General features: G+C 40.5%; 2 protein-coding genes across 6 annotated transcripts; one reads left to right on the top strand and one right to left on the bottom strand.

Moving 5' to 3' along the window:
* Positions 1 to 3,679: 3,679 nt before the first annotated feature.
* ATPSCKMT (ATP synthase c subunit lysine N-methyltransferase) lies at positions 3,680 to 13,582 on the bottom strand. Of its 5 annotated transcripts, none has more exons than XM_053951052.1 (5): positions 13,541 to 13,582; positions 12,792 to 13,063; positions 10,736 to 10,873; positions 9,935 to 9,985; positions 3,680 to 5,096 (listed from the first exon to the last, which is right to left on the bottom strand). In XM_053951052.1, exons 2-5 carry the CDS (start codon positions 13,056 to 13,058, stop codon positions 4,899 to 4,901), a joined length of 654 nt encoding a protein of 217 aa, XP_053807027.1. In that variant the 5' UTR covers positions 13,059 to 13,063; positions 13,541 to 13,582; the 3' UTR covers positions 3,680 to 4,898. The 5 variants fall into 5 exon arrangements, with proteins under 5 accessions (XP_053807027.1, XP_053807163.1, XP_053806951.1 ...); XM_053951188.1 differs by lacking the exon at positions 13,541 to 13,582 and adding an exon at positions 13,464 to 13,519; XM_053950976.1 differs by lacking the exon at positions 13,541 to 13,582 and adding an exon at positions 13,431 to 13,513.
* A 208-nt stretch (positions 13,583 to 13,790) lies between these two features.
* On the top strand, positions 13,791 to 21,979 carry CCT5 (chaperonin containing TCP1 subunit 5). Its single transcript, XM_053950866.1, has 11 exons — positions 13,791 to 13,947; positions 14,985 to 15,045; positions 15,140 to 15,304; positions 15,836 to 16,034; positions 16,777 to 16,969; positions 17,856 to 18,005; positions 18,331 to 18,450; positions 18,853 to 19,038; positions 20,013 to 20,150; positions 20,529 to 20,709; positions 21,695 to 21,979. Exons 1-11 carry the CDS (start codon positions 13,843 to 13,845, stop codon positions 21,820 to 21,822), a joined length of 1,626 nt encoding a protein of 541 aa, XP_053806841.1. The 5' UTR covers positions 13,791 to 13,842; the 3' UTR covers positions 21,823 to 21,979.
* The last annotated feature ends 1,046 nt before the right edge of the window (positions 21,980 to 23,025 follow it).

Below are 23,025 nucleotides of genomic sequence, written 5' to 3'. Positions count from 1 at the left end.
CAGCCCAGTCGTGGCATGGATTCTCCGATGCAGTGAGATGTACACACGGATGATGCTTTAGAAACAGATCAAAATAAATTGCCCTACTTGGGGCAATCCCCTTTCTCCTTTCCTCCCTTAGCTCCAAATACAAATGGTAACCAAAATGCTGCCTTTGCTTACTTGTCCTACGGATCTTAAAATGGTATTATAGCAAACTTTTTGAAGAACACACACGTGAGAAAAGCAAAGCCCAAGTCATTGTTAAATGAATTCAGGAGATCTCTGCTGCTTTCTGAGCTGTGTCCTTCATGAAAGATTAGACTTCCCCAAAGCCTGGGATTTGGAACTCTTTTTCCACAGACCATACTTACTCAACTGGCTTGTGCTTAATTTGAAACCAGATTCTGTATCTTCTTACCTGGCTACAACTCATGAATCAGAAACAAACAGCAGCTCAGAGACAGAGGATTAACTTCCTTGGAGCAGTACTAGATTAAGTAGAAGCATATAATCAGACCAGAGGATAAATCAAGAAATTCAATATGCCCAGTGATACAGAAATGCCTAAAACCCACAAAATAAGTGTACATTTCCCAAACAAATCTGGTCAAATTTGGCTGACACTGCTGTGTGGCTGTAGTGACTCTGCAGTTCACTGAGCAAGCTGCTTGTCTCATAGCTGTCTTGCCATGAGCCATACCTGCCTCCTTCTCTCTACAAAGCCAATTTCTGCAAAATGGAAATGGAACATTACAAAATTAGAATTGCAGCACTAAGATGCTGCATTTATTCAATTCATCTTGCATCACAAAACCTGTATGAACATAATGTGTCTCACTACAAAAAAAAAAAAAAAAAAGAGGGGGGAAAGAACAAAGAAAACATTTGTAAGTATGACCCTGACCTTTACTATTTACAAACAAATAAAATTCTACACTATATCAGGAAAGCATTAGGCATTCAGTAATGTAACACCTTTTTTTGCTAAAATCTGGCAGGGCAAGGAAAAAAATAACACACCTCCTAAAAGGCAAGTGATTCTACTAGAAGATACAAATGAAGATAAACTATAGGTTTTTCTGTGTATCTAAATTACTTTGGTATTGAACAGCATGTCTAGCTTGAATGTTTCCTCCTTTTGGCTTTAGACCTACACTGTAATTTGATTATGATAATTCTCTTTCCTGGTTTTCAGAAGAAACAATTTTTCATTCTGAAGTATCATATCAACAAAATCATAATACATTACATTAGCAATTGGAAGTGTATCAACATAATAATCCATACAGTGATAACTGAAGTCACAGTTAAGTATTTAATCTCAAAAACTATCAAATGAATATCTTGCTATAGCAAGTGATAGAAAAGGACAATATGTCAACAAAATGATCTCCCAGTCCTCCTGTGCAAATTAGAACACTTTGCTTTCCATTTCATACTTAAGCCGCAGAAACAGGAAATACAGCACATTTCTTTATATCATAAGGAATCCCAAACCTTCAGACTACTGCCTAATTCAGTGTAGGCCCCCAAAAGTAAATAGCCAGAGCAAGAAACAGCTCTCTGCTTTACTTTGAAACATTGATAAATCTCTCCTTGCCTGGAGGACAGCATTTAGTACTCCTAAAGCTCAGGTCATCATGTCATTAATTCTATTGTGCCCTCCTCAAAAAGTATTCCTGGAGCAATAGGTGGTAACTAGGAAGTGCACATCCCAAAACTTTTATCACAGGCAAAAATGAGAAATTCAGTTTTACCTTTTAACAGGCAAAGGTTAATGCAATAGAAAAATATATAGTCAAACACAGGAGAAAAGTAAATAACTGCTTCATTTCCTACAAACTAAATTTAGTGAAAGCAGATTGTAGAAACCTGGGTCAAATCACTGCACTGCAGAAGAGTCACACACAATTCAATGAATCAAAATATTTTGCCTCCTCTTTTCCTTTATGATCATTCAGGGAAGAACTTTGCTTAATTAGCTAATTTCCCCTTCATTAGTCTCTTTTTGTTAGAAATTATTTCAGATTTGTCTGAGGTCCCAGTTTCATGGCCTTGGAGTATTCAACTCAGGCATTTTAGAATAAGCCACTCTATCCCTGTCCTGTCACTCTATCTCCATGTAATGATTGCAACACTTAAATCATTACAGAAAGCATTTAGTGCAATTTTACAAGATAGTTTATGCATTCTTGCAGTGAAAGGCTGTCAAACTGCTTACCAGACAGTGTTCTTCAGTACACACAGTCTCCATGTTCACAGGTGTGCCTTGCCATGCAAGGCTGAAATCACCTCTCCTTTGCACACTACAGACACATTTGCCACTTTCTTCTCCTGTTTTGTGTACATTTTCAGGACAAAACCATGCTCCATTTCAAATCCTCAGGGTTTATATTTTAACTTCTTCCTGTCCCTCACATCAAAAACAAAAAGCATGGGTACAGACATCACTGTAGACTACACATTCCAAATAGCACCCAACTTCTCTTCAAGTCAGATTCTATACACCAGCCGAATTTCCTTTCCCAACACCTGATAAAATGTCAGAACTTTGTTTTTATCTCAAATTCTAGGGTCTCAGTACTTCTCTTGGACTGAGCTAATTTCAGCTGTGGTAATGACTGCCCTGAAGTCAGGTGACAATGCCCAGCTTGTTTTAGCTTCATCCCATGGGTAGCATATATGCAAAGACAAACGTACAGCGTTACTGTTTAACAAACGGGCTGTATGCTAACTGGGACCAGGGGAGGCTGACTATGAGCTTTGACTAATTGCTAATGGGTGAAAACATTAAAACTCTACCTGAGAACCAGATAAACAGAACAAGTAAGCAGACCACTATACAACAGAAAAGTGTTGTAACTATGGCAGGAAAGGAAACCACCAATGCAGTGACAGTATCCCACTGCAAACAAAAGGACAGGGAGAACTTGGTTCACTTACAAGGAAAAGCTACACACAGTGACACCATGAGTTTATGAGATCTCATCAGATGGTATGGAAAAATATAAGGGAAAACAAGTCTGATTGAAAAATTTCCTTCTCATCTCACTATAAATTAAATGAAATTTAATCAGATTTAACCAAACTAGCCAGAACAACTAGCTCTGGAATCAGAGACAGCCTTCAAGTGTTCAAGTGGACAACTCTTATCTGTACCTTTATCCAAAGTTTGAGCAGACAGAACTTCACTGTGAAGTAAATAACTTTTGAAACCCTTCCTAAATCAGAAAGATTAGGAAAACCTATGGTCATCTACAAAAGCCTACACCAGTAAGAGTTCAGTAAAAGCATCCTCCTGCAGTTTTGTGTTCCTGTAACAAGTTGTCCTGGTTGCAAAAAGGGGTCAGAGCTTAGCATTGTGACCAGGTTGTTGTTCTGCACCATACATGCCATCAGTGGAGGGTATGGTTTCCAAAGGAAAACCCTGGTGCTCCACTGGGAGTTGGCCATTTTGCCTGCCCAGCCATCATGCTGCCTTTGTCTGAGGACACAATCTACTGGAAGCATCCACCATTATTCCTGTTCCCAGTGGTGAACACCCATTTTTGTCACTAAAATACCTATCCTTTTACTATTAATATTGCTATTGTTACTGTGCCATGTCTTATTCTTGCTTTGTGCTTTCAGTAAATTGCTACCTCAACCCACAAGTTCTGCTTTTGCCCCTCCCTTACTGAAAGAAGTAAAGGACAAGTGGCTTACTTGGAGTTTATTTTCCAGCAGATGCTAAAACAGAACACAAGTTAAATAAAAAAAACATTAATATAATCAGAGGCAGCACTTGTGTTAATGAACAAACAACTTATTATATTTGCCCATTTTGTCATAGTCAACTTTTAAAAGTACACATTCAAGGCTGTGGTGTGAAACACTGGTGTCATCATCATACTCCATCTGGACCAGTTTTGTCAATGCAGCACTATGTACTTGGCACACAAAATTCAGACATTTTGGAAATACAGCTCATTTGAGAAGACACTTGCACATCATTCCAACACCAATACCAAATGCTCTGTAAGGTCAGAAAGAATGAATATATTAAGTTCACAAATTTGAGCATTTAAACTTATATATTCCCCTTAACTGTAGTGAATGATGATCTAAACCCTTTTCCATACTGAAGTTTTCCTCTTCTATAAAAATTTTTTCATAATTTTGACTAACAACATATTCTGCTTTCATCTGGGAGTTGATTTTCTTCCTATTAGCTGGTACAGCACTGTGGTTTGGATTTAAAAAAGACTAACACTGATAATACACTAATGGTTTTAGTTGATGCTGAGCAGTGCTTACTCCAAGCCAAGGACTTCTTTGTTTCTCACATTCTGCTAGCAAGAAGGTGTGCAAGAAGCCAGGAGGAAGCATGGCCAGGACAGCTGAGCTGAGCTGGCCAAAGAGCTATTCCACACCACAGAACATCATGTCCAGTATATAAACTGGGGAAGAGTTGGCAAGGAGGGACCAGTTGCTGCTCTGGGATGGGGTGTGTATCCATCAGTGGGTGGTGAGCAAGGGTATTGTGCATCTCTCATCTTTCTTGGGTTCTACTCCTCTCTTCTTGTTGCTGTTGTTACTATCAGTAAATTTATTTCAATTATTAAACTATTCCTATGTCAATCCATGGTCATGGGTATGACCTTTTGTTCAGTTTTCTTTCCTATCCTTCTGGGGGAGTCTGCAGACTTTGGTGAGTGAACATCTGTGTGGTACTCCGCTGCTAGATGGAGTTAAATTGGGACACCATATTAAGCCATTTAGCTACACCTTTCAGTAACCTTGTGTGCTTTCAGACAACCACTGTACTTCAGTTCTTATAGTGAACACACATCTTCATATGCCAGGGCTCTCTCCACATTAATCTTATCTTCAATAGGTCCAGTCAAAGCTAAAAATGTCTGTAAGAAACCAAATGTTTAAGATTCTGTCTCTGGTGTAACTTCCAAGCTTTTTGTTTCACATCCTCTAGAATGTTTCAAATCATAGGCCCACACAGTGTCTATTCCCTCTCCAGTAGTATGATCTGGAATCCAGCAAGGGAAAGGAAAGCGACAGGCAATGATTCTCGCATTACATTCAAGTTCTTCTTCCAGCTTCTTCTCCAGCTGAGGCATCTGTTGAGTTACAAGAAAGACCTCTCAGAAACAGTAAAAAACAGAAGCATTCTCTTTAGAGTCTAATTCAGGTGTTCAAGAGAAATCCATTATTTGAGTAATTTTTTTTTTTTTTTTAATCTTTGGAAAGTATTCGTGATATATATTTTGGCTTTGATGCCTTGACAAAGAATATCTAAAACCAGAAAATGGTTATTTTCAAATTCAAATTAAATCAAAACCCATAAATTAAAATGCTAAATGCTTAAATTAAAAAAAAAAAAATCACAACTAAAACTGCTGGGAAAAAGACTTTGCATGCTCCAATTCATGATTCTCTTCAGTGGGATTCTTCTCTGAGGGAATGAAAGTTCAGCCCCCTGAATTTATGCTATTTATGACGCCCCAAGGTTCATGAGCTATTGTGTGATACTCAAAGGTCATCACGGCTCAAAATTTACAATCTAACACCAAGACCAATCCTGGGACACTCAAAACATCACACAGACAACAACCCAAAACAAACATTCTGCTGTCAGTCTATGGTAAAATACTGTTACGTTAAATAATATTGAAATTGAGCTTAGTTGAATCCACACCCCATTAACATAGGCATGTGAATCCCTTCAGCAGCATTCCATGAAAGAGAACGTAGAATCATGGAATGGTTTGGATTGTAAGGGACTTTTAAAGGTAGTCTAGTTAAACACCCCTGCCCTGGGCTGGGACATCTTTAACTAGATCAGGTTGCTCAGAGCCCCATCCAGTCCCCATCTACTGTCTCTCTTAGCAACCCGTTCCAGTGTTCCACCATCCTATTAATAAATTTTTTCTTACTTGTATCTAATATGAATCTGCCCTCTTTTAGTTTAAAACTATTACCCCTTGTCCTGTCCCTACAGGCCCTACTAAAAAGTCTGTCCCCATCTTGTTTATAAGCCCCCTTCAAGTACCAAAAGGCCACAATAAGGTCTCCCCAGAGTCAAGTCTTCTCTAGGCTGAATAACCCAAATTCTCTCAGCTTGCCTTCATAGCAAAGGAGCTCCTCTGAGCCCACTCCAACAGGTCCCCATCCCTCTTTTGATGGGGTGCCCAGAGCTGGACGCAGCACTCCAAGTAGGGTCCCACCAGAGCAGAGTAGGGGTGGCAGAATGCCCTCCCTGGCCCTGCTGGTCACACTGCCTTGGATGCAGCTCAGGATTGTGAGGGCTGTGAGGATTTCTGGGCTGTGAGTGCCCACAGCTGGGTCATGTCCAGCCTCTCATGCACCAGCATCCCCAAGTCCTTCTGGGCAGGGCTGCTCTGATCTGTTCATTCCCCAGCCTGTGTTGGTACTTAGAGCTACCCTAACCCAGGTGCAGCACCTTGCACTTGGTCTTGTTAAACCTTGTAATATTCCCATGGGCCCACTTCTTGTCCAGGTCTCTCTGGATGCCATCCTGTCCTTCAGGCACATCAACTGCACCACTCAGCTTGGTGCATCTGCAAACTTTTCTGAGAGTTCACTCAACCCCAGTGCTTTATGCCATTGATGAAGATATTAAGCAGGACTGCTCTAATACAGACCCCTGAAGGACACCAATTGTAACTGATCTTCATCTGGACATTGAGACCATTACCCTCTGAATGCAGCTATCTAGACAACTCCTTATCTACTGAACTGTCCATCCACCAAATCCATCTCTTCCCCACTCTAGAGAGCAGGATGCTGAGGGGAACTGTGTCACATTTTGAATGTGACAACTGTCCTTAGTTGAATACCTACAGTCTAGCTTTTCTCTATTCACAAAGACTGACAAGATATGAAAGTCAGGGGAAATATCACTACTTTTCTAGAACAGAGCAACCCCCTGACCAGTCAGATGCTCTTTTTCTAATAAGTGCTTTGCAAATTCTGCCATGAATTAAGTGAGAAATAAATTAACACACAAAGACTTTAAAAGAAATTTCTTTTCCATCCCAGATAGTGATTATGTCCAAGAAATAAAAAGAAACCTAACAGATTTTGCCACATCTGTCCTTTGGAAAAGTTTGATGGTATGTTTAAGCAGATCAGCAGTGCACATCCATTTGGAGTTCCTTTTATTCTTATACATTGTATATATCTGAATGAGAAATTTTAACAGCAAACTATACAGGCTACTTATGTTACATGTAAAACACTATTTACTTTGGTTATCATGATGTAATGTTTAAATATTAAAAAGAATTAAAAGGGCAGTAGCTATTTACAAATATAGCTGAATTTAAGTCACAAAGACAAAAATACACAAAATTTCACAAAAAAGATAGAAGAAACAAAACCCAAAAGAACATTATTAGAAAATAAGACTGACTAAAGAAAAGGTATTACCAAAGGCTGTAAAGAGCTTCCACTATCACATACATGCAGGGTGTGCCTTTGATATGATATCCTATTATAGCTACATTTAAGCTAACAATGGAATATTTTAGGAAAATTGCAGTCATAGATCTAATAAACCAAAGAGTTACCTCCAAATATTTTTAATATTTTATCTCATTTCAGCCACACTGCAAATGCATTTAAACACTTTTCCTGCCTTAAACATCTAGAGAAATAAGCCTACTAGCAACTTAAACTAGAAAAATAAGCCTACTTTGCTGTCTAAAACTGAGTTGAGGCACCAGAAAAATTTTTGTTACAGAAAATATAAATATAAACATGGACTAATTTTTTAGGAGTAATTGTGAAAATTAGTGACACTGCATGTCCATATTAGCACAAATTGGAAAACATCATTAATAGTTCAGCCAAGTTTAGCCAAAAAGAATCCTAGCCTTGAAGCAGTCAAACTAGTTTTTAAGCTAAATATATAATTTACATTAGGTGTTATAATCATACTGTATCTTATGTGAAGCCAGGGTTTGGGGGAATTTTTTGGTGTGTCAACATAGATACATAGTTTAGTAAACCTTTTGTACAGTATATAATCAGTTAAAATACACAAGAGCTGCAAACATGAACACCTGGCAAGAATTCCATCATCCTCCCCTGAACAAGTAAGTCTCTCTCTACAATTACTCCGAAACAAACACACCTTCCCCCCAGATGCTAGCAGGAACAAGAGAGGTCTTAGTCTTCCCTGAAGATCAATAAATTCAGGTTTTTAAAGCTAATCTTGGATATGAAATAAAAGCACTGTGTGAAAGCATCAAGTCAGACCAGCATTATTAAAAAGGCTAAAGAGATCTATTGTTCCTCAGTAAAAAAAGAAGAAATGCATTAAGGTTTCTAGAAAATTAATTTAGTCATTCAGGAGGCTGAGCATTAAGAACTTCCAAAGTAAATTCAAAGGGGATCATAAGCAAACGAATGCTCAGGAAACACAGAGGTTCATATGTCTGCATCTGTTGCATTTATGACAGTACTTTTGCTGAAAGAATTTAACTTAGTATTTACTGGATATACAAAAGTTATTCTGAGCCCTACAGCTACCGTTTCTATCACAGCTGTTACTAATGTATCCCACTTTATTACATTTAAAAGTTAATTCAGTATGTCTGCTGGGTTTAGTCACATTTTTCCAGGGCATTTGTTTATTCCTAGTTTACTGAGCCAGCTTTCCTCACCAGCACTTTTCCCCTCGGTGCAACGGCAGAATTCCTGATCGCAAATCCAAACGTCTCCAGTGCCCCCTGCTGGAACTCAGGCAAGGGAGCAGCCAGGGCTGGCAGCACGAGGAACATCCCGGAGCTCACTAATATCCCACCCATACCCACTCCAGTTTCCAATACGGACTACAACTGAAATCTGAAGTAGAGATTTACTTCTGGTGCCGTTGAAAAAACAAACAAGCAAACAAAAAAGCACAGAATAGGAAGATTTAACACTTCCTGTTACTGCTGCAGAAATGTTTTCAGTGTATGCTGTATGGTGTAGCATCACATAAAGCTCTTCACTCACTCCATCTCACACCTGCCTTAGCAAAGGAACAAGCAATACACAAGCACAGGACGACAGGATTGGGTTTCTTCAGCCTGGAAAAGAGACAGCTTCAGGGGAACCTAACTGCAGCCTCTCAGTACCTGAAGGGAGCCTACAAGATGGAAGATGGAGAGGGACCTTCTACAGGCACATGTAGTGACAGGACAAGGGGGAAGAGCTTCAAACTGAAAGAGAGTTAGATTGGTATTACAAAGACATTCTTCACATGAGGGTGGTGAGGCAATGGAACAGGTTGCCCAGAGAAGTTGTGGATGCCCCAGCCATGGAATTGTTCAAACCAGGTTGGATGGAGCTCTGAGGAACCTGGTCAAGTGTCCCTGCTTATGGCAGGGGAGTTGGAACTAGAGAAGAGAAGGCTGCATGCAGACCTCATAGCAACCTTCCAATATCAGAAGGGAGCCTACAGAGAAGAATCTCCTGATGAAGCTGGAGAGGGTTGCTTCATCAGGAACTGCAGAGATAGGACAATGGAGAATGGAAAAAAACTGAAAGGGGAAATTTAGGTTAGACATTAAGAAGAAATTCTTTACTATGAGGGTGGTGAGACACTGGAACAGGTTGCCCAGGGAGTTTTTGGATGCCCCAACCCTGGCAGTGTTCAAAGCCAGGCTGGATAAGGCCTTGAGCAACCTGGTCTAGTGGGAGGTATCCCATGCACAGGGAGGGTTGGAGTTGATGATGTTTAAGGTCCCTCCCAATCCTTAATATTCTATGATTCTATGATTAGTACTGACTACCTTTGACCATCTGTAGGTTGATTCATTTTGCAGATTAACGTACTGACACTGAATGCCTTGGCATTAAAATAAATAAACATTGTAACAAATAATTAATTAGTATAATAAACAAAATACAGTAACAAAGAAAAACAAAAAATAAATAGCAAGCTTACCATTTGAGGTACTCCAAAAACAACAACATTTCTATAATGAGAAAAAGAAACCTAAAATAAAATTTAGAACAAATCTTATTGAAAATGGCACTTAGAGAAATTCTCACCATTCTTTTCTCCTAATCCCTCTAGTTGCACTTCTTTCAATAGGGATTTAGATCAAAAATATGTAAGGAGATCCCTTACCAACTTTTCATCACAAGAATTTTCACATAAAGAAAACTTTATACTGCCGAACAGCAAAAAACTTCTACTGTCTGGCCAAGACTATGGAATAGCAATTCTAGAAGCACAGAAAGCATTAATTAAGAAAATACCTACATGACTTTACTAATAACTGAAGGGTTATTTTCACAACTCCTGTATATGATAAAATCATGTATGCTTTAAATTTGCCCCTTCTTCTGTTCAATGTCAGCTAGCTATAAAAACTTCCTAGGCATTCTAATGATCGAGTTCTTCCACTCAGTGCCATGAAGTTCTCCTATGTTCTTTTCTGAACACAAACACCCCCACAGCCAAAATAAACCCTCCCACATAATTCATCAGGCCCAGGCTTGCTCAAGGAACCTCTACTGATAAAGGAAGTACTTTATTCAGGTGCTACTTGAATAAAGCACAAAAGCAGCAGAACAGCATACTGAGCCCAAAGAAACCAGATTCCCAGCACAAGTACTTTGCTCCAAGTCCAGTAGAGCACCTTGTGGTCAGACAGCATTTCAGCTTTTTCAGAAAAGTATTTCCAAACTTATAAAATCTCTCAATCATCCTAGATCCAGTCTTATGTAATTCACCACCCACCTTCCATAAGTCTGAAATATAGAATTTGGTGTTCTGATGTACTCCATCTCTCCAGGCACGATATCTGGAGTACCAGACTAGCCAGGGATTCAATTCATAACCGACAGCCTGGAATCCCTTTTTTGCAGCTGCTATCACCTACAAGGAAGAAAATAAATCTTCACTTTGAAACATAAAAAGTCTATTCACCTAAGGAGAAGCTCACAGTTTTATTTAAAATATAAATCAAAGGAAAGCATTTTCCTAAGTCACTCTGGGTTTAACGCCCAACAGGACAGCTGTATAGTGAACAAAAATTCAAAACTACATTTTACTATTATTACTAGTCCAACTGAAATATAGTCAGGCAAACAAAATGAAAACAAACAGTCACAGGGCAAAGCTGTGAGCTTGCAGTACATCTGTGATCCATATAAAAGTTTAATTTAACACATTCATTACAGTGTCTTGGAATTAAAGAGAACCAACATTGATCACAGAGAGAACAGTGAAACTCACAAGCAAAAACACTCAAAATTAGACCACTTATTTGAAAACCAGTGAGGGATAGGCACTTGAGCAGCTCCTGAATCAGAGCCAAAATTACATACCAATAGAAAGAGTGTGAAAGCAATCTTGATCTACACTGGAAAAAAAAATCAAAAAATGCACTGATTTCTAGAATAAAGGTTTAAGACATAATTTAAAAGGCTACTGCAGACTTCTAATCAGCAGTCGCCTGATGAACCATCAATTACAAAACAAGCAAGGTGAAATCAGAAAGTACACATTTCTTAACAGAACTTCTCAAACAGCTTTACCTGGACTGTATATTTCACACTGTTAAAATAATGCATCTTCCATCACACACTGAGCACTTGCAAATTGACCGAAAGAATTTGACATTTTTACCACACTTGGAAGTGTGGTAAATATCTTCATGTTTATCTACTGATTACACCTGTGTAAGTGCTAAATAATTAAAAGCATTTGAACAGACTTTTTCAGGACATATGCATCAAGGAAGCACCAAGCATTCATTTTTAGGCACCTGGCTTTCCAAATAGTCTTCAGTCTCCATTTAGGCACCTATATATCAGAATCAATGACACAGTACCTATTGAAATTAAATACCTCTGATGAGAATCAGCAGCCACAATGATGAACAGAGAGGGCATCAGAAATTGCAGTTACCTCATGCCTAAGTTTTTTGGTCTTTTTCCTACTGAGGCACAATTCAAGCAATCTTCACACACTTGGGGTTCCAAATCAATTTTTTTTTTTACATGGACAAATAGCTGACTCATTCACATAAAACATGGACAAAGGTAGCATTCAAGAACTCATGTGTTTCCATCAAAAACCACCACCCTGTTGGCAAATCTGACTTGAAGCAGATAGTTACAAAAAAGCATACAAAATGTCACAGCAACAAAAGAAAAACCAAATCATGCAATTTTCCACTATATCCTCACGACATTTCACAAACTGGGGCTCAAGCAATACCCTGGAAACACAGTATCACTTTTCCTTTCATGATTCTCACCATTTCTCTTGGTGTTTATTCTAGTTTTACCACATGGATTCAGAAGTGGGGAAGCCAGCAGTGCACAAAGGTTTGAAGACTACAGTTCTAACCACACCAGGATTTTTATTTTTATAATCCATTGCTCACTGCCCATTTCTTTTTACACTTCTATCACCTTTATACGTTAAGCATCTCACAACCTCACTTGCTGTAGCTACACACCTTTGTAGAATCACAGCTCTTTGTCAATCAGTACCAAGACTCTGATAGCATCTTTTCAAGTGAATGTATTGTGATTTCCTCCAGTCACCACAATGCCATTTTCTCCCCTACCTTGGTCAAGCTACAGGTAAGACTGCAGCAAAAACTATTTATTACTCATCAAAACTGAATGTAAACCTTTCTCAGATTTGTTCCTTTCCATAAGACTCAGAGACAACCACCGGATGTCAAAGACAAGACATTTTTAAGTGTGAGAAAACGCAGCCCCAGCACTTTTGGCACTTGTTTAAGAGGTGATCTAAAAGGAAGGCAACATCCATAACTTACAATGCGGCCATCCCCGCTACCAATGTCAACTAGGGAGCCACTTCTGTTTTCCAACATTCTCAGCACATTCTGGATCTGAGCGGCGGTGGCAGGAACGAAGGGCAGGCACACCTTCCTCAGGGCCGGAGTCACGAAGGGGGTGGCCACAGCGTAGAGGGCCACCAAGGTCCCTCCCAGACCGGCCGTGAGCAGCAGGCCCCAGCTGCTCCTCCGGGAGCCGCCCTCGCCCTCCTCCTGCGGGACCTCCTTCGCAAGCGCCTGGGTCATCGCGCCTGGGGACGGACAGACAGTGTTCTCGCTCAAGATTTGAGACAAATCTTGTAGCAAAGAGCTACGACGTTAAGAGATGGGGGAAAAAAAACCACCACAACACTTCAGCCAATCCCAAGGAAACGCTACAGCGTCTGAAAAGCTGAGGGACGCGGGGGCAGGAACGCGGTTCCCATTTAAAGCCCTGGCTCCGGGGCGGCGCAGGCAGGGAACTCCCCGCCACGGGGACACGTGCTGGAGTTACTGCTCCTCCTTTGCGGAGGAACTTTTCCCTGGGACACAGCGACACCCGCCACCACACACCCCGACTCGCCAATGACAAACCCAGCCTTACGCTCGGCCTGTAACAGTCATAGGGAAGGGCTGTACCAGTTCACTATGAAGGGGTGGGGGAACCGAAACCTTTCCGAAGGCGCCCCGGAGAGAAGCACCGCGCACACTTTTCCACCGTGAGTCTGTCTTCCCTCCTCCGCACTCACGTAAGCCGGCGCAGCCCGCTGCCGCCCCGCCGGACGCCCGTACTCCGCCCATTCGGCACATCCTCCCTCCTTCCCTCCCTGCCCCCGTGAGCCGGGCGTGCGGCCGCGAGCGCCGCGCTCCTCCCCCGGCGCCGGGCGGCTTCCAGAAGGCTCCGCTGGGGGCGCCACAAAGCTCCCGCCCGTGAAATAAGGCGCGGGTGTAGCGGCCGCGCAGGCGCGGGGCGGCGCGCGGTGTCGCGGCGGGCGCGGCGACTTCCGGGAGGTGCGCGCGAGCGGCGGCGGTCGGAGCAGGCGGTGCAGCCATGTCGGCCATGGGCACTCTGGCGTTTGACGAGTATGGGCGGCCCTTCCTCATCCTTAAGGACCAGGAGCGCAAGACGCGCCTCATGGGGTTGGAGGCGCTCAAGGTGAGCGAGCGGGGCGGCTGCCGGGGCCGCCCGCGGGCCCGCGCTGGCTGGGCCGCGCCGCGCCGCGCCATGCCGTGCTGTGCCATGCCATGCTGTATTGTGCCATGCCGTGCTGCGCTGTACCGTGCCGTGCTGCGCCGTACCATGCCATGCTGTGCTGTACCATGCCATGCTGTGCTGTACCGTGCCGTGCTGCCGCGAGCGGCGGGAGGATGGAGCCCCTGGGACGAGGCGCTGCCGCGCTCAGCGCCAGCCCCGCCCGAGGCGCAGGGCGGATGGAGCCTGGACTAGGCCCGTAAGCGGGAGAGAGATGGAGGAGGAGAGAAGGCATCGCCCCGGGGCTGGGAATCCGCGGCACGGCGTGGATCCGCCCCGGAGCTGCGGGGCTTTGGGGCCGTCACCCCCGTGGGCGCAGCGCGCCCTCCTCATGGCTCCTGCGCAGGTCCCCACTGCCCCCTCCCTTAGACTGCCGCCTGAAGCTCGGCTGCCGAAGAAAGGCCGGGGCTGAGTGCGGGTGGTACAAATCCCGACGGAAGAAGGGAGCGGACACTGGAACAGAGAGGTTGTGGATGCCCCGTTCCTGGCAGTGTTCAAGGGAAGGTTGTATGGGGCGCTGAGCAACCTGGTCTAGTGGAAGGTGTTCCTGCCTCTGACAGGCGGTGGGACCTGGATGATCTTCGAGGTCCCTTCCAAGGCAAACCATCCTGTGGTGATTCTGTCATGGGTAAAATGGCACTGCCTTCTCTTTTTAGCGTTGCCGGCTTCTGTTGCTCCCTGCTTTGAGCGTTTGGTTTGTCATTTGGCTGCTCTGCTTTTGCATGCTTTAGCAGAGCCAGCACAAGCAATACAAGAAAAGGCATAGGAAATGTTTGTGTCATAAGACCAATTCACACATACTAATTCTTTTTCAATCGTAGTTGTTGTCAGTTAAATTACAACATTTGCACTACTCCCTGTGTCTTCCTTAGCTTAATATTGTGATTTTGGAATGTGTGATAATGATTTAACTTCTGTCTTTGTTATCCTTTGTTTTACAGTCTCACATAATGGCAGCAAAGGCTGTAGCAAGTACTCTGAGAACATCCCTTGGGCCCAATGGTAACAATGAAAAAGATTTTGTGGTTCTCTCTTAGTAATTGTTGTGGGGGAATTTTCAAAATTTTCCTTAATCCTTTGAACGTATGTTTTTTAGGCTTGGATAAAATGATGGTGGACAAGGATGGTGAGGTGACTGTGACAAATGATGGTGCTACCATCCTGAATATGATGGATGTGGATCACCAGATAGCCAAACTTATGGTGGAGCTGGCTAAATCTCAAGATGATGAGATTGGGGATGGAACTACTGGAGTCGTTGGTAAGATAGTGTTTTAAATTTAGCTTCCCTTTTCAAGTTTAAAATCAAGCTGCTTCAGCTATTAAAAAATTGTGAGAAATAACAGTAGCTTTTCTTTAGCACTTCTTTTGGAGTATTTATTGTTGCAGTATTCCTGTCAGTTCTTGTATGAGAAGTCTTCTAATCGGGAAGAAGTCTTTTGTGTCTTTTTGAAGTCTGGTTACGTTTTAAGGTAGTGCTGAGAGCCCCTTTGATACTTTCAAAATTTTTTTGCATAATTTTCTTATGTAGTCTGTTTGTCTTGCCTTGATGCCTGTACTTCATTTTGGTCTTAACATAATGTTGGTTTTAACGTAGGTTAAGAACCTAAACATAGGTTCTCTTGCTAAGCAAAGCAAGTAGGAGTTTTCATGTTTTTTTGTTATTTAGGAAACCTTGAACTATTAAAATATTGCAGAAAAATCAGAAAATGTGTTTTTTAATCTGTTAATGTACTTTAAATTATGTTTCAATCAAGAATAAAAGTTCTTTTTTTTTTTTTTTTTTTAATAGTTCTGGCTGGGGCATTATTGGAACAGGCTGAGCAGTTGCTAGACCGAGGCATTCACCCCATCAGAATAGCTGATGGTTATGAGCAGGCAGCACGCATTGCTATTGAGCATCTAGACAAAATCAGTGACAGCTTCCCAGTTGATCCACAGAACATTGAGCCTCTGATCCAGACAGCAAAGACAACTCTGGGCTCTAAAGTGTAAGTCACAAAAACTGAATATTGAATGAATATTTACCCTTCCATTGAAAACCCTCTGCATGGAAAGGAGAAATCTTGGTGTTTGTGTTATTGGAGTGCTGCTGAAGGCTCTTGTGTGTTTTGTTTTAGCTAATTCCTCCATGGACTCCTGTCTCAGGATAAGAAATTGTGAATCCTTTTTCTCCAAAGGGTCAATTCCATGAAATTGAATAGCTGCAGCATCAATTTCATTCTAACCTGTTAGTTCCAGGTTTCTGCATCATAGCAGGTTCCAAAAGTAATCTGAATCTGTTAAAAATAACAACATGTCATCTTTTGGGTTTTTTCCTGCTAAAAAAATTTAACTTAGGATGGTTCCAGAAGTTCATTTTCCTTTATGGGTTCTATGTGTAGTTCATAAATTTAGACACTGGAAGGGTTTCCCTTGCAGAGTTGTCTTACGTGTGGTTTGTTTCTTGAATGTTCTTAGTAGTTTAGTTCTCCTGACTTGTTCCAAATCTGTGTTGAGACCCCATTGGCAAAGACTCCTAACAGCAGCCATACTGTGTGTTTGGTTTTCTGCCATAGCCAGCACCTTCTGTTTCTCTGAACAAACAAGCAGGACCCCCTCTTTTAATATAGCGTGCAAAAGTTGATTGCTGTAGTGGTACTTCTTGCTGTTTAAGATCTATTGATAGAATCACTTTTTCCTTCCAAATGGTGGAAATGGAGTACAACTTGATTGTATCTTTTTCAAACCTAGAGTGAACCGCTGTCACAGGCAAATGGCAGAGATTGCCGTGAATGCTGTACTGACAGTAGCAGACATGGAACGTAAAGATGTTGATTTTGAGCTGATCAAAGTGCAAGGCAAAGTGGGTGGTAGACTGGAAGATACACAGTTGGTTAAAGGAGTGATTGTGGATAAAGATTTCAGTCATCCACAGATGCCTAAAGTAAGTGCTGTCCTTGTGTGTGTCTTGTGTGTAATGACTTAAGTAAGAGTGTCTAGCCTACCTCAAATTTCGCCCTAGCACTTAAGTGTTTACCCAGTCTTGTGGTTTAGCTTGGCTTTTCACACATATATCAGCAGAGGAAGGGGCAAGGAGCATGAAATTTTTCACATTGGAAGAGATCAAGTTAGAATTTACAACAATATTGAGAAATTGTGGTGGAAGGGAGGAATTACTGTACTGCTAAGTGAGGACAGGTGCAGGATTCTGTGTTACGTAGAAATAATTATTGCTGGGGTGTGATATGCTTAATATGCTTAGTGCAATGCAGTGTCAAGATTCTTAATCTTTGTGAATTGCCATGTTGTCCTGAAACAGTCCCCAGAAACTGTCCTTGTTTTATGTTTGGTGTAGGTAAGGTCTCCAAGTCTTTGGGCAGTGTACTTCAAGAAAACTACTGTTCTAAAATATTTATCTAGCAGGTGACAATGTTTATCCTGTAGAAAGGAAGACTAGTGGAAAATAACAGTCATGTAATAGTTGAAAAGTTGTTACAAAGACCAGTAGTGTTCTCAGTGGTTGCAGTGGATAGGGATGGTTTAATTGAATTTTTCTTTTGTTTTTTAAACATTAAACCATAAAAAGGCATGACTGGTAAAGATTATTAAGGGCTTAAACAGTGTCTTGGAGCTATGGAATTTGTTCTAAGTGGTTTATTGAGACTATTGACAGAACTATTTAGTTATACTTAGTTAACTTTAGAATAAGTCAATTGATCTTCACATTTGTTCATATGTTTATGTTTATAAAGATACATGTGTATGTTTTGCATATACAAGAAATAGATGTTCATGAGATCAAAAATAATATTTTTTTTTTAATTGTCCAGGAGCTAAAAGATGCTAAAATTGCAATCCTTACTTGTCCATTTGAACCACCTAAGCCTAAAACCAAACATAAGCTTGATGTCACATCTGTGGATGATTACAAGGCACTGCAGAAATATGAAAAAGAGAAGTTTGAAGAGATGGTGAAGCAGGTAGCCTTTAGGTTTATTTCTGATTCTTTGTCTTTCATAGCCTTTAGAAAAAAACAGCATAGTGCATTGATTTGTTCCTGCAAATGAGCTGCTAATCCTGGTGGGAAGCAACATACAAGCAATTGTAATGCTGTGAATCAAAGATAATGTAATGTAAGAAAGAGATACCAGCTTGGTTTAAAATATATTTTGATCTCTCTGTGTGCCAGAGGGTTCTTCTTGAGAATTGTCTTTTGAGAAAATTGGGAGAATTAAAACCATGAAGAGTGTTTTTCATTCCTTTGTTAGTTCTGATCAGAAGGTTGATGATTCGTGTTGCTTTTAGATAAAAGACACTGGTGCGAACCTTGCGATTTGCCAGTGGGGTTTTGATGATGAGGCAAATCACTTGCTGCTCCAGAATGAGCTGCCCGCTGTTCGTTGGGTTGGTGGACCTGAAATAGAAGTAAGTAAAACTGGGCTTTGTACCAGTTGTTAAAACATTTATGAAGTAATAAGCTGTACCAGCTAAAAGTTCAGGCTTTCTGAGTATCACTGCGTAATTGCGTATACGGGTGGGATTTGGAGAAAAATCACTGGGGATTTGAGAGAAAAACCTACCATGGAGGGGATTATGGTTTATAATTGGAGCATATGTATATTACTTAATAAAAGTTTTAGGTGTCTAGGAAGGTTTCTGCTTTAGTCCTGCTGTTGGCAGAAACAAAACATTGGCTGAAGTACTTCGAAGAGATGGGAAGATAACCTTTTGGAGTAGGCATTTGACAGATGCTTTTCCACTATTTTGTGTTGTGAAATGCACCATGGAAAAATCCTCTTAAAGTAACTCGTGGCTGTTTAACTTCAGTTAATCGCCATTGCGACGGGAGGGCGCATCGTGCCTCGCTTCTGCGAGCTCACGGCAGAGAAACTGGGCTTTGCAGGCGTCGTCCGAGAGATCTCCTTTGGAACAACCAAGGACAGGATGCTCCTCATCGAACAGTGTCAGAACTCCAGAGCTGTGACCATTTTCATTAGAGGAGGAAATAAAATGGTGAGATGCTTGCTTTGATACATAGTTGCAGAATGTGTCCTTTGTAAAGCGTTTTACTCTTCTTGACTTTATCTACATTTTCCTTGAAGTACCGTCAAATAGGAAAAGGGTGGTAAGGCTTGTAGGCAGTCAGGACTGTGTGTCAGAAGTAACTTGTTAGATTTGCATCCTATGGTTTTAAACTAAAACTTTACTTTTTTCTCAGTTAGACCATATAGTTCATAAATACAGAAATGCTTTTTCCTGTGGATGGTCTTTAATTTTTTTTTCTCATGAGAGGGTCACTTTTATGAGTATAGATATATTAGCATCTTTGACAGATTTGGTTTTATTGTAGACCTAGTTGTATTACTTCTGATTTAGTCCAGTTAAGATAATTTTAAATAAAAACCCCAAACTACTGCAAACTGTATATCCCCACACCGTATATCCCCCACTCCCCTTGAACTGAGACCACTTTAAATGCTTACGTACTTAAACTGGATTTTGGTTACACTTAGTGTTAAATTATATTTACTATAGGTCAAGTCCTACTTTAAATGAAAAACCTTTGGAAAAAAAGAGCATACTCTAGTCTGAAATTTTCTTCTAAAAAAGCAGAAATGCTGTTTTAAAGGTCAGCGTTTTTGTTAAATCTCCTACATCAAGTGAGAAGTGGACAGAAACTGCAGTCTGACAATAATGTTGGCATTTAAAGTTCAGTGTTTTGTGTCTTGTAAATATGCAAGATTAAGAACTTTTTTCAGTTTTTGTTATTTCAAATTACAGGTTTAACAAATAATGGTGTGGTTTTGTGTGTATTTTTATTCTTTGCCACTGGATGTCTAACATTCTCTAGTTTTAAGTAGTATAACATAGCAATAGTAGAACTGCACTGGAGCCATGAAAAAATCGTAGGGTTTATTTGCAGTTTCCACATCTTCACAGCCTTCAGATGTGTGTATTGTCAAACACACGCTGTTCTGTAATTCCAGATCATCGAGGAAGCAAAGCGTTCTCTTCATGATGCCTTGTGTGTAATCCGGAATCTCGTTCGTGACAATCGTATTGTGTACGGTGGTGGCGCAGCTGAAATATCTTGTGCCTTGGCAGTCAGTGAGGCAGCAGATAAGGTAAGAAAGGAACAGTTAAGATTTCCTTTAATGTATGAAGGATTGAGCCTGCCTTAAGAGAGTCCAGAAGAGCTTCAAAGATTTTTTCAGAAAGTTACGTAAAATGCGCTTTCTGACATTCCCTGATAACCAGTGTTAGAAGTTGTCCTTCCTGTCTCTGTAAAAAGTCATTACCAGTACTTTTTTTCCTTTTGTGCTAGGAGCAGTTTAATTTTTTTTTAATTTTCAAGTGGTTATCATTCAGAGGTATTTGTTTAGCTACTATATACCAAATAAAATCTGTTTGTTGTGTGTATGTATTTTATATCTAGTATGAAAATCTGCTTTTACTAACATTGGAGCTTAATAGCTTATGAATTTGAATTTCTTTTCCTCTAGTGCCCATCTTTGGAACAGTATGCTGTGAGAGCTTTTGCAGATGCCCTGGAGGTAATTCCCATGGCCCTCTCGGAGAACAGTGGTATGAATCCAATACAGACAATGACCGAAGTGCGGGCAAGGCAGGTGAAAGAAAATAATCCTGCCCTGGGCATTGACTGTTTGCAGAAAGGAACAAATGGTAAGAACTGCAATGTAGAGAAGGAAGAGCATAAAAGCTTTTCTTTCTCAAAAGCTCAAAATGCTCACTGTTTTTTTTTTAAACCTGTGCATCACTTGATTTATTCTAACTCTTGTGCCTTGCCATAATAAATGGGAATGTGCTTGGAGAGTGTATCTATGTCTACCAGGAGGAAAATATTTAATTGTCTCAAAACCTCTGTTTGGTGGCAAGATTAACTGAAGATGTTGACTGATATTGTTGACTGATAGTACAGGAAAGAAGGCTGCTGTTAGGATGAGGCGAGCAAACTGTGCTTTAAATACTGCCATTTTAGTGATCCAGGTTACCCTGCAGTCATAAAAACAGTTGTTTTGAGAAACAGCTTGTGAAGAAGTAAACAAAGGGCTGGAAATACTTGTAGACAATGATGTTCACACCAATATGGCAGCATATATAAGCTGGGAGCAAATATATGAAGACTAAGAAGGCAGTGTATAAAACCTTATTCTCAACTGGATCTACACTTTTCACCTTCTTACTCTGTTGTTTTTTTAAGAAAAGACTGTGGCAAACTGTAATTTGTGCATTCATAACCCTTTTTTGATTAGATGTTCCTGTTTGATGGCATTTGACCTTTCACTTCTTTAGCATTTGCTCAGCCTTTAGGGTGCTTTTAATATATGTGTATGGAAATTTAGTTTTTTACCATTCTGCATTACTTTTTTGAAAAGCACAATCTACTTGGGAAAAGAGTTGTATCTTAATGTCCTAGGATCTTTGGTAAGAACCCAGATGTAAAACTCTAGTTTGTACAAATTATGTTTGTAAACATAAACTAATTATGTTTATGTAAACAAATTGTGTTTGTTGACAGTGGCCAAGTGTAGTAATTTCAAAGTGTTCTTTGAAATTATGTCAAATTTACTATTACTAATTACTTACAGGTTAAGTGTTACATATGGATATCATGAGGATGTCTAATTCTTCTGCTTCCTTTTGGCAGATATGAAGCAGCAGCATGTTATAGAAACCTTGATTGGTAAGAAACAGCAGATTTCTCTGGCAACTCAGGTTGTTAGAATGATCCTGAAGATTGATGACATCCGTAGGCCTGGAGAATCTGAAGAGTGAAGGTTGAAAAGCAAGAAACATTAAGGGGCCACAGCAGTAGCGAAGACGGTAGTATTCTGATGCTTCATCTTCAGCTATTTATTCTGGACACTTTTTGTTTCACATACTGTAATGGCTAGTTGTTGGAAATAAAACAATTTAGCACTGGTGATTTCAAGACTTGTTTCAGAAGTATTGTTGCATCTTTTCTTAGATAGGTGTAAATACTCATAGAAAATACTTCCTGAATGTATAGGGAAAGCATAATTAATGTAGCAGTAAAATTGAATGGGTAATTTTCCATTGTTCCTTATGGGGAAAGCCCAGAGATTCTCATTTTAGGAGGTCTGTCACTTTTTAAACTAATTAATTAAATATTAACCACTTATTATAGCCTCCAGTAATTCTCATATGTTAAATATATTAAGTATGACGTTTCAGTCTGAAGATTTAAAGGAACTGTATTCCATGCTCCCAGTTGCTTCAGTTTTTTTTCTCCTTGTCCTCTTCCTGATGTATGAGGGTTAAGAAAGGCTTTTTTCCAGGGGTATACACATTCAGCCAACTGAGGGTTTTTCCCAGAACTTTGTCTATAGTACCACAGTTGAGTGCACTTACTCTAAAGGTCCCCAGTATGACCTGAGAGTAGTAGAGTAAAATTGATTAGTAAGGTGCCTTGCCTGTGAAACAATCAGCAAGAAACAAGTGGTAGACCAAAACTAATGTACAATTTCTTTGAAAGATTTCAAAAGTGAGAGAAATGCTACAAATACCAACTCAGCATTACTTGTGTTGCATAGGGCAGAGGAAGCTCTTTACTGGCCAGTGTTTGCTAGCAGGTCATGTTCTAATTGGTTTTTGCTGTGACTATCTAATTTGAGTCAAACAAAACCCTTCAGTGAGTGTTGGTAGAAGAAGAACAGTAGAAACAACAAGTTTACTAATTAAAGGACTAGTTTTATTTCTAGAACTGTTTGAGATAAAAAAAGCAAAGCAAAGCTTTGCAAAGCTTTATTGTCATTGATAAAGAATTAGTAGTGGGTGTTTCATCATTACTCTTTTACTTCTTCCCAAACTAGCTTCATTTAGATGCAGTTCAATGGACCACAGTTTCAGTTTTACTGCTGCCAAGCTCTGGACTCCTGAATCTGTTCAGGGTTGTAAGTGTGACTCTAAAAACCCATAAATACTTGGGCTCATGTAGAGCCATCTCTTACTTTGTTT

The sequence above is a fragment of the Vidua chalybeata genome, chromosome 1 (assembly GCF_026979565.1).
Source record: "Vidua chalybeata isolate OUT-0048 chromosome 1, bVidCha1 merged haplotype, whole genome shotgun sequence".
In the NCBI taxonomy this organism is placed as follows: domain Eukaryota; kingdom Metazoa; phylum Chordata; class Aves; order Passeriformes; family Viduidae; genus Vidua; species Vidua chalybeata.
Note: the sequence above shows the minus strand (reverse complement) of the source record. Positions and strands in the feature narration are given on the sequence as shown.

Bases quoted from the DNA above. Each gene is read 5' to 3' on its own strand.
- ATPSCKMT (XM_053951052.1), bottom strand. From the start codon at position 13,058: ATGACCCAGGCGCTTGCGAAGGAGGTCCCGCAGGAGGAGGGCGAGGGC. The intron at 9,986-10,735 runs GTGGGTGGTGAA...ATTTTATTTTAG, and splicing joins ATATTTCAGACTTATGGAAG to GTTTCTTTTTCTCATTATAG. The intron at 5,097-9,934 runs GTAAGCTTGCTA...GTAACTCAACAG, and splicing joins TTTTTGGAGTACCTCAAATG to ATGCCTCAGCTGGAGAAGAA.
- CCT5 (XM_053950866.1), top strand. From the start codon at position 13,843: ATGTCGGCCATGGGCACTCTGGCGTTTGACGAGTATGGGCGGCCCTTC. The intron at 15,046-15,139 runs GTAACAATGAAA...TATGTTTTTTAG, and splicing joins AACATCCCTTGGGCCCAATG to GCTTGGATAAAATGATGGTG. The intron at 16,970-17,855 runs GTAAGTGCTGTC...TTAATTGTCCAG, and splicing joins GTCATCCACAGATGCCTAAA to GAGCTAAAAGATGCTAAAAT.